General features: G+C 37.5%; 1 protein-coding gene across 1 annotated transcript in view; it reads right to left on the bottom strand.

Moving 5' to 3' along the window:
• Positions 1–6,938, bottom strand: part of LOC128639568 (opsin-3) — a 110,829-nt gene extending 103,891 nt beyond the window's left edge. The window contains exon 1 of the mRNA XM_053691707.1: positions 6,581–6,938. Within this exon, the coding sequence (XP_053547682.1) occupies positions 6,581–6,938 (358 nt within the window). The remainder of the gene's footprint in view (positions 1–6,580) is intronic.
• Between the last annotated feature and the right edge of the window lie 10,734 nt (positions 6,939–17,672).

The following is a 17,672-nucleotide window of genomic DNA, read 5'->3' as shown; positions in this document are numbered from 1 at the left end:
CTAATCTAAATAAAACAAACTCTCCCCCCAAAATTTCAAAAAACCTAAGTCTAACCCCCAGGTTGGTACTCACAGTTGCTGAAGTCCGGCGAAGAAGGTTCTGTTCCAGGCGGTGAAGTCTTCTTCCAAGCGGCGAAAATTACTCCCGTAACTGCCTGAAAATATAAACTAACACCTAACGCATGCGCAATATCTAGTTACCTGTCAACTGAAATCCCCCACCGCAATCACTAATAAAATATATTAACCCCTATATCCGCCATCAAACCAACATCGCAACTAATAGTTAAAGTATTAACCCCAAAATCTGCCAACCCCAACATCGCAAACTACCTTATAAAACTATTAACCCCTAATCCGCCATTAACCCACAACACAATAAACCTATTAAACTATTAAGCCCTAATCCAAACCAACACAACGCAATGCTAATAAATCTATTAACCCCTAACCTGCCAAAGCCCACAAAACAAATAAACAATTCAATTACTAAGCCCCCTAACCTAACACCCCCTAAATTAACCCAAATTACCTCAATTAAAAAATACTAAAGTTACTAACTATTAAAATTAAAAACCTAACATTACTTTAAAAATAAAAAAATCTAAGTTTAAATTAAGCTACAGTTACAGAAAATAAAAAAAATCTAATATTACAGAAAATGATAAACACATTATCAAAAATAAAAAAATTAAACCTTATCCCTATAAAAATAAAAAGCCCCCCAAAATATTAACACCCCCTAATCTAAAGCTAAACTACCAATAGCCCTTAAAGGGCTTTTTGTAGGGCACTGCCCTAAGTAAAACAGCTCTTTTTCATTAAAAATAAACAAAGTCCCCCCCCAACAGTAAAAACCCCCACCCACCAAACTCCCCCAAATAAAAAACCTAACACTTAAAAACCATTGCCCTGAAAAGGGCATTTATCTATTTTGCTGCCCTTAAAAGGGCATGTAGCTCTTTTAAGAATTACCCATCCCTAATCTAAATAAAACAAACCCTCCCCCCAAAATTTAAAAAAACCTAAGTCTAACCCCCAGGTTGGTACTCACAGTTGCTGAAGTCCGGCGAAGAAGGTTCTGTTCCAGGCGGTGAAGTCTTCTTCCAAGCGGCGAAAATTACTCCCGTAACTGCCTGAAAATATAAACTAACACCTAACGCATGCGCAATATCTAGTTACCTGTCAACCGAAATCCCCCACCGCAATCACTAATAAAATATATTAACCCCTATATCCGCCATCAAACCAACATCGCAACTAATAGTTAAAGTATTAACCCCAAAATCTGCCAACCCCAACATCGCAAACTACCTTATAAAACTATTAACCCCTAATCCGCCATTAACCCACAACACAATAAACCTATTAAACTATTAACCCCTAATCCAAACCAACACAACGCAATGCTAATAAATCTATTAACCCCTAACCTGCAAAAGCCCACAAAACAAATAAACAATTCAATTACTAAGCCCCCTAACCTAACACCCCCTACCTAACACCCCCTAAATTAACCCAAATTACCTCAATTAAAAAATACTAAAGTTACTAACTATTAAAATTAAAAACCTAACATTACTTTAAAAATAAAAAAATCTAAGTTTAAATTAAACTACAGTTACAGAAAATAAAAAAAATCTAATATTACAGAAAATGATAAACACATTATCAAAAATAAAAAAAATACACCTTATCCCTAAAAAATAAAAAAGACCCCCCAAAATATTAACACCCCCTAATCTAATGCTAAACTACCAATAGCCCTTAAAAGGGCTTTTTGTAGGGCATTGCCCTAAGTAAAACAGCTCTTTTTCATTAAAAATAAACAAAGTCCCCCCTTAACAGTAAAAACCCCACCCACCAAACCCCCCAAATAAAAAACCTAACACTATAAAACTTAAACTTCCCATTGCCCTGAAAAGGGCATTTGTATTGGCATTGCCCTTAAAAGGGCATGTAGCTCTTTTAAGAATTTCCCATCCCTAATCTAAATAAAACAAACCATCCCCCCAAAATTTTTAAAAACCTAAGTCTAACCCCCAGTTTGGTATTCACGGTTGCTGAAGTCCGGCGGAGAAGGTTCTGTTCCAGGTGGTGAAGTCTTCTTCCAAGCGGCGACCTCTTCTTTCTTCTTCCAGAAACAAGCTGGCGCATAGCGTAGGGCGGAGCTGAAGACCGGCGACCCTGGAACTGAAGACCGCCGACTGCGGAGCCATGGAGCATGGAGGACAAAGAGGATCCTCCACGCTCCATGGCTCCGCGGTCGCCGGTCTTCAGTTCCAGGGTCGCCGATCTTCATTTCCAGGGTCACCGGTCTTCAGCTCCGTGGTCATCGGTCTTCAGCTCCGCCCTCCGCTCCTCACCAGCTTGTTCCTGAAAGAAGAAAGAGGTTGCCGCTTGGAAGAAGACTACACCGCCTGGAACAGGACCTTCTCCGCCGGACTTCAGCAACTGTGAGTACCAAACTGGGGGTTAGACTTAGGTTTCTTTAAAATTTTGGGGGGGGGGGGTGTTTTATTTAGATTAGGGATGGGAAATTCTTAAAAGGGCAGCAAAAGAGCTAAATGCCCATACAAATGCCCTTTTCAGGGCAATGTGTAGTTTAGGTTTTTTAGTGTTAGGGTTTTTTTATTTGGAGGGGTTTGGTGGGTGGGGGGACTTTGTTTATTTTTAATGTAAAAGAGCTGTTTAACTTAGGGCAATGCCCTACAAAAAGCCTTTTCAAGGGCTATTGGTAGTTTAGCATTAGATTAGGGAGTGTTTTTATTTTGGGGGGCTTTTTTATTTTCATAGGGATTAGGTAATTTTTTTATTTTTGATAATGTGTTTATTTAAATGTTAGATTTTTTTATTTTCTGTAACTGTAGCTTAATTTAAACTTATATTTTTTATTTTTAAAGTAATGTTAGGTTTTTTATTTTAATAGTTAGTAACTTTAGTATTTTTGAATTTAGGTAATTTGGGTTAATTTAGGGCGTGTTAGGTTAGGGGGTGTTAGGTTAGGGGGCTTAGTAATTTAATTATTTATTTGGGTTGAGGGCTTTGGCGGTTTGGGGGTTAATGGATTTATTAGCATTGCGTTGTGGGCTTTGGCGGGTTAGGGGTTAATAGATTTATTAGCATTGTGTTGTGGGCTTTGGCGGGTTAGGGGTTAACAGAGTTATTAGCATTGCGTTGTGTGGGTTTGGCAGGTTGGGGTTACTACTTTAATAGGTGTATTTCGTTGTGGGTTAATGGCGGATTAGGGGTTAATAGTTTTATTAGGTAGTTTGCAATGTGGGTTAATGGCGGTTTAGGGTTTAATACATTAGGTAGTTTCCGATGTTGGGGTTGGCGGATATAGGGGTTAATAATTTAATTATTACTTGCGGTGTGGGTTTGATGGCAGATATAGGGGTTAATAGTTTAATTAGGCATATTGCGTTGTGGGGGAGTTGTCGGTTTCGGGGTTAATACTTTTATTAGTTCCAATGTTGGTTTGATGGTGGATATAGGGGTTTTAAGTTTGTGTTTATTTTTGGGAGGCGGGTTAGAAATTAACGGGAGATTTGATAAATATTTTATTTTTCTTAGGCGCCGGCAGTTTCTAAAGTGCCGTAAGTCACTAGCGGCTCCAGAAATTTGTATTTACTGTCATTTCTGGACATCGCTAGTTTATCTGACTTACGACACTTTATGAACTGCAGGTACCCTATATGTAATACCCTGATGTGCAAGGTGAAATTACGGGCGGCGCAGGTTGCAGCGCTTGCGCTAAAGCCTGCACTGTATATGTAATCTCGCCCTATACCCAGAATAAAAAAGGGAAGGACATAATTTGAAGAATGCATTTAAAAGGACCTGAATCATTTGGAGATTGTAACATAAAATGTATAATTATGTGTAGTATATACTTACATTATTTATTTTGTTCTTCTTTTCTGTAATTTAACTGTGAAAATTATGTTTTTAATTTTTGCAAGAGCTGGAGGTACAAACTCCAGAATACACCAGCCTATCACAACCTGCACTCTAGTAACTATGGGGATGATGATCTAAAGGTCTCTGGTTTAGTGAGATTCTATAAGAATTATCGTCAAAACTTCTATTTCACTGGTGGAATGATCTAAAGCCACTTTTTACCCTGAAAACAGGGTGTCTTGGAAAGGGGCGTATACTGTTTTTTCATATGGGAAGGAGATGCATACATTAGAAAGGTGCACAATTAAATATGAATAATTGAACCATTCACATAAAAATACACAGGAAATAATTGTATTGTTAAGTTGCAACAAATTGTAACAAAATTACTCAGGAATAAATCGTATTAAATATACACAGCGTAAATCTTAATTTAAGTACACTGGGTGTGCAAAAAAACACATAAAAATATTTACATATAAGTACAAAAAAACAAAGGGTAATAGTTGTTATTTCGTAAAATGTGCTGAACATGGGTTTGTATGAAAATTTCTTTCAAACGCCCAACAGTTCTGACAGGTTTTTCTCGAAAATTAAAAGTTGGCAAGGCTGTGACAAAATTGGGAAAGTCAAGTCAAAATTAAACTTTCATGATTCCGATTGGGCATGCAAATTTAAACAACTTTCCAATTCACTTTTATTATCAAATTTGCTTTGTTCTCTTCATATTCTTTGTTAAAATCTAAACCTAGGTAGGCTCATATGCTAATTTCTAAGACCTTGAAGGCTGCCTCTTATCTCAGTGCATTTTGACAGTTTTTCCCAGCTAGACAGCACTAGTTTGTGTGTGCCATATAGATAATAGTGTACTCACTCCAGTGGAGTTATTTATGAGTCAGCACTGATTGGCTAAAATGTAAGTCTGTTAAATAAGGGGGCAGTCTGCTGAGGCTTATACACAAGGTAATCACAGAGGTAAAAAGTATAATAATATAACAGTGTTGGTTATGCAAAACTGGGGAATGGGTAATAAAGAGATTATCTATCTTTTTAAACAATTAAAATTCTGGAGTAGACTGTCCCTTTAATACCCTAATAGAAAAACACATGCATATGAAAATATAGGCAATTGTAAGATGCTTTACTTAGAAAGCAGCATAATGTGATTTATATTGGCTGCAGGATTTCCTTTTTAAAGAGTGCCCCTGCACAGCGAAGTTTCCCTTTCCAGCGAGCTCTGTTAATTTCAATAGGAGGCAACTCCCACTTGCAGGGAAAGCACCTTTTTTAAGTTAATTCCATGAGGGTAGCCCCTGTGAGAGTCGGAGTGCAAAAACATGTCTGATCTGGAGAGGTTTAGATAATCGGCCCCTAAGTTACATCTGTCACCAATAGGCCTCAGCAGAGGAGATACATGGTTTATAAAAGGAAACCTGCATTTCGGCATGGAGACTAAACCTTTACACTTACTTCTTTTCGAAGAATATATCTGCATATCATCCACAGGCTAATCTATAATTTTAAATATATCATTGCGAATATAAGGTTTTTAGTGTTCTATGTCCCTTTAATAAATAAATAATTTAAAAAAATACATTTGCTAATATGAAATATAAACTATGTTTAAAGATAAACTGCGTTGGTCAAACCCTGTAATATATTAAAAGCTAAATGTTGGCAAAAAAAAAAAAGTTTAAAATCAGGTTTAATAACTAATGATGCTAGAGTGTCCAGTATTTCAGAACTTATTTTGACCTATTGTAGCCACCAATCAGCAAGCAACACTACCAAGAGTTCTGAACCAAAAAGGGGATGGCTCCTAAGCTTACATGCATGCCTTTCAAATAAAGATATCAAGAGAACAAAGAAAAATTGATAATAGGAGTAAATTAACAAGTTGCTTAAAATTGCAAGCTCTATCTGAATCATGAAAAAAAAAATAGTTTCATTCCTTTAGTGTGATCTTCTACATTGGAAAGGTAAGGTTATTCTATCTTTCCAAAAGAAGGAAACACATGTATGCAATATTTTATATTCAAAGTGTAAAGTGTTCATTTTAATAGTCCTTTATATGAGATAGTTTAAGATAATGCCTTTTTAGCTGACAATTGTCTCATGATTTAACTTATGTACAAAAATAACAATAAGGAAGAAATAAAACAGCAGTTACAGTTATATATCTGTATATATATATATTTTTTATTCTAAATTAAGAGACATTGGATACCTGCTCTGCTGTTTCCATGGCTGCTTTATCCAATAGTAAAATCAATACAAGACAGAGGCAACTTATATCTATCCGTGGTTAAGCCATGACACCTCTGACAACTACTAGTCCACCTCTTATGTATATCTATCAACTAAAATACATTAGACTAAAGGTGGAGGGGCCTCTCTCCAGTGAGACAGTAATCTCTAATAACTAATACACTATTTTACTCATACTTCTGTGTCAAAACAAAGTTATAATTCACTAGAAAACGATGCACCTTTAAATGCAGACATTGTAGATGATTCATTATTGGAATTTATATTTTTAACTGATTGATCTCTACAACACGTGCTTTTTACAATAAACTTAAATAAATAACACCATGAGAAGAATGCTGTGTTTTTTATAAAGTGAAAAAGATATTCCTGCTATGTCTGTGTATCTGGCACTGCAGGAGTTACTCACCAAATAAAGCATTGGAGAAACCATACCATTTACATCCCTGGTAGCCAAATAGCCACTCTCCTGACACATTGGCTGCGAAGCTAAAGGGAGTCCCGAAGACACACACAAGAAGGTCACTCACACTGATATTGAGTAGGAGCATATTGATGGGAGTCCTGACAGCTTCAAACTTCACAAAGATTATTATCACCAGGGAGTTGTGCAGAGATCCCAGCACCAGGATACAGCCCAAGCAAACTGCTACCAAGCTGTGTGCTGTCCTGCTCAGCCCTGTCGCTGATAATAAAGCGTCTCTAGAGCTGTCACTGCTCAGGTTAAACACTGAGCTCCCATTGTACACGTCCTGCAGAGGCACCATCACTGCTGGTCTTCTACTCCTGGGGCTTGGCTTTATAATCATCCCCCACTTGTCTGCACAAGTGTAACCCATAGCTATAGCTGCACTCGTTATATTCTGTACTGAGGGAAGGACAAGCTAAAGGAGACCATGCAGTCCCCTCCTTCCTATAAAATCAGACTAGGTTATTACTACCTTGGAGACTGGGGAGTTGTACACAGAGAGCAAGTCTGCTGCTAATGTGGTTTGTAAAAAAAAAATGTTTTATACTTAAAATAATAATTTTAAAAAATGACCAGAATTTGATGGTGTAAAAAGGCACTAATTTATGTCATGAAGCAGGATTACATGTTTACCAGCTGCTTAACTATAAATAATACATTGTATCAGTTTCTGCAGCTGCTTTTTTTTCTGAACCATATAATTTTGTACAAGCAAGCAATATGATTTTCATATGCTTATTGGTTTAGTTTTACTAAGTATATACAACCTTGCAAATGTTGTACAAAAATGATCATCCTCCACTAAAGTTGCCACCTGTCCTGGAATTTGTGTGTCCGTGTTTGAAGCTGATTCAGACCCGGGTTTGGTGGGAAACCGCCACAACCAAAAAAGGTGACATTGTGAATTTGCAACATACTGTATATGCCTGCAGTTATTTCTCTCTTGCCTGTGTTTCTTTGTGCGGGAGTGTGTCTGTGTGTGTGTCTTTGTGTTTGTCAGTGTCTATGTGGGAAAGGGTGAGTTTATTTGTGTGTGTGTGAGTGTATGTGTGTGTGTGTAGTGTGTAAGTGTGTGTGAGAGTGTGTGAGAGAGTGTCAGTGCCTTTGTGTGTGTGTGAGAGAGAAAGTGTGTGAGAGAACGTTAGTGCCATTGTGTGTGTGAGTGTCTTTGTAAGTGTGTCATTGTGTGAGTGTGTGAGAGAGAGAGCGTCAGTGCCTTTGTGTGTGCGAGATTGTGAGAGATTGTGTGTGAGAGAGAGCGTTAGTGCCTTTGTGTGTGTGTGTCTTAGTGTGTGTGTGTAAACAAGAGAGTGTGTGTCTTTGTGTGAGAGAGTGTGTGTGTGTGTGTGTGTGTGAGAGAGAGAAAGAGTGCGTGAGAGTGGGAATATCTATGTGTGAGTTTGTGTTTATGTGATATTATACATAGTGCATACTCTACAGAGAGCCCAATGATCAAAAACTCGCCGGCATAAAGAGAAATCACTCAAAATCTATGGGAAATTTTTAGACCTTATTGTAATAAATGAGCCACTCATTCACATACATAACTCTGCATAGTGTGGTAACTATCTCTCAGTGTAAAAAAAAAAATCTAAAATTGTTTGAGTAACCTCGCCATACTGACAAGACTTCTTAGATCATCTTGTGTGGGAGGAGAGCTTTAGATCATCTCATCTGGGAAGAGAGCTTTAGATCATCTAGTCTGAGAGGAGAGCTTTAGATCATCTTGTCTGGGAGGAGAGCTTTAGATCATCTTGTTTGGGAAGAGAACTTTAGATCATCTCGTCTGGGAGAAAAGCTTTAGATCATCTCATCTGGGAGAAGAGATTTAGATCATCTCATCTGGGAGGAGAGCTTAAGATCATCTCGTCTGGGAGGAGAGCTCTAGATCATCTCATCTGGGAGGAGAGCTTTAGATCATCTCAACTGGGAGGAGAGCTTTAGATCATCTTGTTTGGGAAGAGAACTTTAGATCATCTCGTCTGGGAGAAAAGCTTTAGATCATCGCATCTGGGAGAAGAGCTTTAGATCATCTCATCTGGGAGGAGAGCTTAAGATCATCTCGTCTGGGAGGAGAGCTCTAGATCATCTCATCTGGGAGAAGAGCTTTAGATCATCTCATCTGAGAGGAGAGCTTAAGATCATCTCGTCTGGGAGGAGAGCTCTAGATCATCTCATCTGGGAGGAGAGCTCTAGATAATCTCATATGGGAGGAGAGCTTTAGATCATCTCATCAGGGAGGAGAGCTTTACATCATCTTGTTTGGGAAGAGAACTTTAGATCATCTCGTCTGGGAGAAAAGCTTTAGATCATCTCATCTGGGAGAAGAGCTTTAGATCATCTCATCTGGGAGGAGAGCTTAAGATCATCTTGTCTGGGAGGAGAGCTCTAGATCATCTCATCTGGGAGGAGAACTTTAGATCATCTCAACTGGGAGGAGAGCTTTAGATCATCTCGTCTGGGAGGAGAGCTCTAGATCATCTCATCTGGGAGGAGAGTTTAAGATCATCTCGTCTGGGAGGAGAGCTCTATATCATCTCATCTGGGAGGAGAGCTTTAGATCATTTTGTCTGGGAGGAGAGATTAAGATCATCTCATCTGGGAGGAGAGCTTTAGATCATCTCGTCTAGGACAAGATCTTTAGATCGTCTCATCTGGGAGGAGAGCTTTAGATCATTGGGCCTTAAGAGTTTGGCTTTTTTGCTTCTATCCAATAAACCAATGTTTTACATACATGTACTTTTTGTTAGTTTCAAATAATACAGTGGGTATTGAAAAGAATCACCTTTTGTTGCTATGCAGCCTGATATAAAGACAGACACAGTTTATGTTTATCAAGTTGTAATAACTCCAAGTGAAAGATATAACACCAACATGTAAGGCAAAAATAAAGACAATTCAAAAACAGAATCACTGAGTTGGAAAAAGAATCACCCCATTGTGTCATTATTTTGTTGAACCACCTTTTGCTTTAAATACAGCCTTTAGTCTGTTGGAATATGTCTTTACTAACTTTGCACATCTAGACTGTGCAATATTTGCCCACTCTTCTTTGCAGAACTGCTCCAGTTATGTTACATTTGATGGTGCCTGCTGCAAAGAAACATCCCCATAACAGGATATTAACACTTCCATGTTTTACTGTAGGTATGGTGTTATTTGGTTGGTGAACTGTATTGGATTTCCTCCAGACATATTGTTTATTGTTGAGGCCAAATAATTAAATTTTAGTCTCATCTGACCATAACACCTTTTTCCATGTGGCCTCAGAATCTCCTAGGTGTGCTACGGCAAAGCTCAGTCGTGACTGCATGTGGCCTTTCTTGAGGAGTGGCTTTTTTCTTGCAACCCTCCCATACAAGCCACATTTGTGGAGAATTTGTGATATTGTTGGCACATGCACACAATGACAACTCTTTGTCATAAATTCCTGCAACTGCTTAAGAGCTGCTGTGGGCCTCTAGGTAGCCTCTCTGACCTCTCTGACCAGTTTCCTCCTGACTCTTTCATCCAGCTTGGAGCGACATCCTGATCCAGAGAGGGTCTGTATTAGACCCAAATACCTTCCACTTCTTAATAATAGACTTCACTGTGCTTCTAGGCATTGATAAAGCCTTTGATATTTTCTTGTATCCATCTCCCGACTTGTGCCTGTCCACAACATTATCCCGGAGATCTTTTGACAGTGCCTTACCACCCATAGTTGATTGTTTGCTTCAGTTGCACTACCAGGGACTGAGATGCTCCAGGGAAGCTCTTTTCATGCTGAGCTAATCAACATGCCCACAATTGATCACAGTTAAAGGTCAAATTACTTTGTGTGTGCTGTTAAGAAGGTGATTAGCTACAAGTAATTTTAGGAGGGGGTGATCCTTTTTCCAACTCAGTGATTCTGTTTTTCAATTGTCTTTATTTTTGCCTGACATACGTTGCACTGAGTAATTACAACTGGAAAGAAAAAAAAACGGTGTCTCTCTTTATTTCTGGCTGCAAAGCAACAACATGTGATTCTTTTCAATACCAACTGTATAGTTTTAACCTTTTTATGGAAATATTTATTTTTAACTAGTTTATATAATGGTTTTATATGCGTTATACGCATTATTATATCCTAATGGGTCAGTGCACATAATTTTAAACTAAAATATTAAAGATTGCACAGTGGAATTATCAGTTTTTTCACCTGTGGATATTTATTTTCCCCCTACACCAGCCGCCATTCTGCTGGAACTAATTTTTTTTTAAACGGTGTGTCATCATTTGATAAAGCCAATCAGAGGCTGTACAATCTGCCATAGATATCTGTAAGGGGGCAAGGAGGGCAAATTTCCACCACAAATTTTGCTCCATATATCAAAATATAAGCACACACTGATCCACAATTTAAATAATGCTCAGCTGGGGCACGAACCGATAAACAGCGTAGTTTGCGGCGCAAGCGAGGGAACCCGCGTCGCCCGCAGTTTCAGCTCGCAACTCGAGCTATCCCATATACGGCGCCGTCAGATGCTAACGTGCCGTAAGTCGGATAAACCAGCGATGTCCAGAAATCTGCGCAAGTAGAGAGAGATCCAATCAGCCAATAGGATTGAGCTCACATTCTATTGGCTGATTGGATCAGCCAATAGGATTGAAGTTCAATCCTATTGGCTGATTGCAACAGCCAATAGGATTTTTTCTACTTTAATTCCGATTGGCTGATAGAATTCTATTAGCCCATCGGAATTGAAGGGACGCCATCTTGGATGACGTCACTTAAAGGTACTGTCATTTAGTGTTAGTCGGAAGGAAGAGGATGCTCCACGTCGGATGTCTTGAAGATGGACCCGCTCCGCTCCGGATGGATGAAGATAGAAGATGCCATCTGGATGAAGACTTCTGGCCATCTGGATGACCACTTCTGCCCGGATAGGATGAAGACTTCTGGCCATCTGGAGGACCACTTCTGCCCGGTTGGATGAAGACTTCTCAAGGTAGGGTGATCTTCAAGGGGTTAGTGTTAGGTTTCATTAAGGAGGTATTGGGTGGGTTTTAGAGTAGGGTTGGGTGTGTGGGTGGTGGGTTTTAATGTTGGGGGTATTGTATTTTTTTTTACAGGTAAAAGAGCTGATTACTTTGGGGCAATGCCCTGCAAAAAAAGCCCTTTTAAGGGCTATTTGTAATTTAGTATAGGGTAAGGATTTTTATTATTTTGGGGGGCTTTTTTATTTTATTAGGGGGATTAGATTAGGTGTAATTAGTTTAAAAAAATTGTAATTATTTTATTATTTTCTGTAATTTAGTGTTGTTTTTTCGTAATTTAGATAATTGTATTTCATTGTATTTAATTGTAGTTAGTTTAGGGAATTAATTTAATTATAGTGTAGTGTTAGGTGTAATTGTAACTTAGGTTTATTTTTTATTTTACAGGTAAATTTGTATTTATTTAACTAGGTAGTTATTAAATAGTTAATAACTACTGTACCTAGTTAAAATAAATACAAAGCTGCCTGTAAAATAAAAATAAACCCTAAGCTAGATACAATATAACTATTAGTTATAATGTAGCTATCTTAGGGTTTATTTTATAGGTAAGTATTTAGTTTTAAATAGGAATAATTTAGTTAAAGTTATTTTATTTAGATTATTTTAAATTATATTTAAGTTAGGGGGTGTTTAGGGTTAGGGTTAGACTTAGGTTTAGGGGTTAATACATTTAATATAGTTGCGGCAACATTGGGGGCAGCAGATTAGGGGTTAATAAATGTAGGTAGGTGTTGGCAATGTTAGGGACGGCAGATTAGGGGTTAATAAAATTTAACTAATGTTTGCGAGGCGGGAGTGCGGCGGTTTAGGGTTAATACATTTATTATAGTGGCAACGATGTCCGATCGGCAGATTAGGGGTTAAAAAATTTATTTAAGTGTTTGCGATGTGGGGGGGGGGGGCTCGGCGTTAGCCCATAAAACTCTTAACTACTGACTTTTAAATGCGGTAGGAGTATTATTGACAGGAGAGGCTGTACCGCTCACTTTTTCCAAGACTCGTAATACCGGCGTTAGGAAAATCCCATTGAAAAGATAGGATACGCAATTGACGTAAGTGGATTTGCGGTATGTTCGAGTCGCGGAATAAAAGTGAGCGGTACACCTGTACCTGCAAGACTCGTAATACCAGCGTTAGGAAAAAAGCAGCGTTGGGACCTCTCAACGCTGCTTTTTAAGGCTAACGCAAAACTCGTAATCTAGCCGACTGTGTTTAGGCAGAGAGAGTTATTTAAGAGTTAGCACAGCACAATACTAAATGCAAGTCAATAGATAATAAATACAAAGTCATGTGATCAGGGGGCTGTCAGAAGATGCCTAGATACAAAGTAATCACAGAAGTAAAAAGTATATTAATATAACAGGTTATGTAAAACTGGGGAATGGGTAATAAAGGGATTATATATCTTTTAAAACAATAAAAATTCTATTGTAGACTGTCCGTTTAAGTTAGAAAACATAATTAAAGCAGTGTAGCCCACAAACAATGAGAACAGCTTGTTACAGTATTAATGACTAAAAAAAAATTTTCAAGTCCAGATCTTAATGACTTTTAATGCAATTTCGTAGATTGCCTTAACTTTTATTGGGATCAAAAATAACTAATTTATAATACAATTACAAGTTAAATTGGCTTAATTGGAAAATTCACTAAGCAATCCAGTTGCCATGGGTCAATTAACTGGAAAAAAAAAATCAGTTTATAAGAAAATTTTAACATTATTATTACTGAGGCCCTAGGAATATTTTATTTTAAAATGTTTTTATTTATTTAATTATTTATTTGATTATATTTATACAAAGTTGGTTTAATATAGGAGACAATGGAAATCCCAACTTTCATTTTGAAAGGGACATGAAACCCTAAATGTTTCTCCCATGATTTAGATAGAGCAATTTTCCAATTTACTTCCATTATCAAGTTTGCTTCATTCTCTTTGTATCCTTGTGTGAAGAAGCAGAAATAAGTGTTAGCCGACACATCAGATGAGCCAAAGACGATGTGCAGCCACCAATCAGCATCTAGCTCCCAGTAATGCATTGCTACTCCTGAGCCATTTTCAACAAAGGATACCAGTAGAACAAAGCAAATTAGATCATAGAAGTAATTGGAAAGTTGTTCAAAATTGCATGATCTATGTAAACCATGAAAGAAAAAACTAACATTTAGGTCCAGATTACAAGTTGACCTCAAAATATCGCTTCAGCTGACGGCCTCTCAGTATCATTATCTGCGTCTATTTTCTGTCTTTTTATTAATTTATTTGTACCCTCACACTCCCAGCATTTTGTTCATAGGCAGCACTTAGGTGCTTTGAGTATCAGTATTGGGTTTTAGGTTTCTTACTATTTAGCACTGATTTCCAGTTCGCCTTTTTTTAACTATATATATATAAAATCATTAAATAACATAAATTGGGACAAAGTATTACCTAATAAAAATACAGAGGATAAATGGCTAACATTTAAAGCTTTGTTAAAAAAAATACATATCAACACATACCATATGGTTATAAAAGTAAAATAAATAAATCCAAGTCAATAAGGCTAAATAAATATCGCCTAGATTTGGAGTTTTGTCGGTAAAGACCTGCGGTGCTAACAAGCCTTTTTTTTCCAGCGCACCCTTAAGACAACGCTGGTATTACGAGTTTTCTGAATGGCTGCGTTAGCCTCAGAAAAGTGAGCGTTGAGCCAAATTTAGCTCCACTTCAACCCTCAATACCAGCGTTGCTTACGGTAGCGGTAAGCTGGCAAAACGTGCTTGTGCACGATTTCCCCATAGGAAACAATGGGGCTGAGCTGGCTGAAAAAAACCCTGCAAAAAAGCAGCGTTCAGCTCCTAATGCAGCCCCATTGTTTCCTATGGGGAAACACTTTCTAAGTCTACACCTAACACCCTAACATGAACCCCAAGTCTAAACACCCCTAATATTACACTTATTAACCCCTAATCTGCCGCCCCCGCTATCGCTGACACCTGCATTATACTATTAACCCCTAATCTGCTGCTCCGGACACCGCCGCCACCTACATTATCCCTATGAACCCCAAATCTGATGCCCCCAACATTGCCGACACCTATATTATATTTATTAACCCCTAATCTGTCCCCCCCCCCCAACGTCGCCGCCACCTACCTACACTTATTAAACCCTAATCTGCCGACCGGACATCGCCGCCACTATAATAAATGTATTAACCCCTAAACCTAAGTCTAACCCTAACCATAACACCCCCCTAACTTAAATATAATTTAAATAAAACTAACTAAAATTACTATAATTAAATACATTAATCCTATTTAAAACTAAATACTTACCTATAAAATAAACCCTAAAATAGCTACAATATAATTAATAATAAAATTGTAGCTATTTTAGGATTTATTTTTATTTTACAGGCAACTGTATTTATTTTAACTAGGTACAATAGCTATTAAATAGTTATTAACTATTTAATAGCTACCTAGTTAAAATAATTACAAAAATACCTGTAAAATAAATCCTAACCTAAGTTACAAATACACCTAACACTACACTATCAATAAATTAATTAAATAAATTAAATATAATTATCTAACATAAAATACAATTAAATAAACTAAACTATAATACAGAAACATACAAACACTAAATTACAACAAATAAAAAAAAATAATAAAGAAGTTTAATCTAATTACACCTAATCTAAGCCCCCTAATAAAATAAAAAAGCCCCCCAAAATATTAAAATTCCCTACCCTAAACTAAATTACAAAGTAATCATCTCTTTTACCTTACATTCTATTGGCTGATCCAATCAGCCAATCGGATTGAACTTCAATCCGATTGGCTGATTAAATCAACCAATCAGATTTTTCCTACCTTAATTCAGATTGGCTGATAGAATCCTATCACCCAATCAGAATTCGAGGGACGCCATCTTGGATGACGTCATTTAAAGGAACCTTCATTCGTCCTTAGTCCGTCGGAAGAAGAGGATGGCTCTGCGTCAGCTGGATAGAAGATGGCTCCGCTCTGGAAGGATGAAGATAGAAGATGCTGCCTGGATGAAGATGTCTGCCGGTCCGGATGTCCTCTTCTGCCCGGATAGGATGAAGACTTCTGCCAGTCCGGATGTCCTCTTCTGTCCCATCGGTGGCTGGCTGGCTGAAGACTGCTCAAGGTAGGGTGATCTTCAATGGGGTAGTGTAAGGTTTTTTTTTAAGGGGGGATCGGGTGGGTTTTAGAGTAGGGGTGTGTGGGTGGTGGGTTGTAATGTGGGGGGGTTGTATTCTTTTTTTTACAGGTAAAAGAGCTGATTACTTTGGGGCAATGCCACGCAAAAAGCCCTTTTAAGGGCTGGTAAAAGAGCTGATTACTTTGTAATTTAGTTTAGGGTAGGGAATTTTATTATTTTGGGGGGCTTTTTTATTTATTAGGGGGCTTAGATTAGGTGTAATTAGATTAAACTTCTTGTAATATTTTTTTATTTTTTGTAATTTAGTGTGGGGGGGGGTTGTATTATAGTTTAGTTTATTTAATTGTATTTTATGTTAGATAATTGTAGTTAATTTATTTAATTAATTTATTGATAGTGTAGTGTTAGGTGTATTTGTAACTTAGGTTAGGATTTATTTTACAGGTAATTTTGTAATTATTTTAACTAGGTAGATATTAAATAGTTATTAACTATTTAATAGCTATTGTACCTAGTTAAAATAAATACAAAGTTGCCTGTAAAATAAATATAAATCCTAAAATAGCTACAATGTAATTATTAATTATATTGTAGCTATTTTAGGGTTTATTTTATAGGTAAGTATTTACTTTTAAATAGGATTAATATATTTAATTATAGTAATTTTAGTTAGTTTTATTTAAATTATATTTAACTTAGGGGGGGTGTTAGGGTTAGGGTTAGACTTAGGTTTAGGGGTTAATAACTTTATTATAGTAGCAGCGACGTTGGGGGCGGGAGATTAGGGGTTAATAATTGTAGGTAGGTGGTGGCTATGTTAGGGAGGGCAGATTAGGGGTTAATAAAATGTATTATAGTGTTTGCGAGGCGGGAGTGTGGCGGTTTAGGGGTTAATACATTTATTAAAGTGGCGGCGATGTCCGGTCGGCAGATAAGGGGTTAATAAGTGTAGTTAGGTTGCGGTGACGTTGGGGAGGGGCATATTAGGGGTTAATAAATATAATGTAGGTGTCAGCGATATTAGGGACAGCAGATTTGGGGTTCATAGCTATAATGTAGGTGGCGGCGATGTCCGGTCGGCAGATTAGGGGTTAAATAATTTTATTTTAGTATTTCCGATGTGGGGGGGCCTCGGTTTAGGGGTTCATAGGTAGTTTATGGGTGTTAATGTACTTTATAGCACTGTAATTAAGAGCTTTATGTTCCGGCGTTAGCCCATAAAACTCTTAACTACTGACTTTTTTATGCGGTTGGAGTTTTGGTGGTAGAGGCTGTACCGCTCACTTTTTCCAAGACTCGTAATACAGGCGTTAGGCAAATCCCATAGAAAAGATAGGATACGCAATTGACGTAAGGGGATTTGCGGTAGCCTTGAGTCGCGGAAAAAAATGAGCGGTACACCTGTACCTGCCAAACTCTAAATACCAGCGGGCATTAAAAAGCAGCGTTAGGACCCCTTAACGCTGCTTTTTAAGGCTAACGCAGAACTCTAAATCTAGCCATAAGTTTTAAGAGAGATTAGGAAAAAACATAGGGCATTTAAATTATTCAAAGAAAATAGTACAGACTCAACATACCAAATATATAAGGAATGTAGCAAAGCATGCAAAAAAGCAATGAAATTAGCCAAAATTGAAAATGAAAGATTAATTGTAAAGGATTCTAAGGCGAACACTAAAAGGTTCTTTAAATACATAAATGCCAAAAAAATCTAAGAAGGACAATATAGATACATTAAAATGTGTGGAGGGTAGCATGATTAACAGTGACAGGTAGAAGGCTAAGTACTAAACAAATTATTTTCTTCAGTATACACAAGAGAGGAAC

The sequence above is a fragment of the Bombina bombina genome, chromosome 1 (genome assembly GCF_027579735.1).
Source record: "Bombina bombina isolate aBomBom1 chromosome 1, aBomBom1.pri, whole genome shotgun sequence".
NCBI classification, from domain to species: Eukaryota; Metazoa; Chordata; class Amphibia; order Anura; family Bombinatoridae; genus Bombina; species Bombina bombina.
This window is presented reverse-complemented; position numbering and strand designations above follow the sequence as displayed.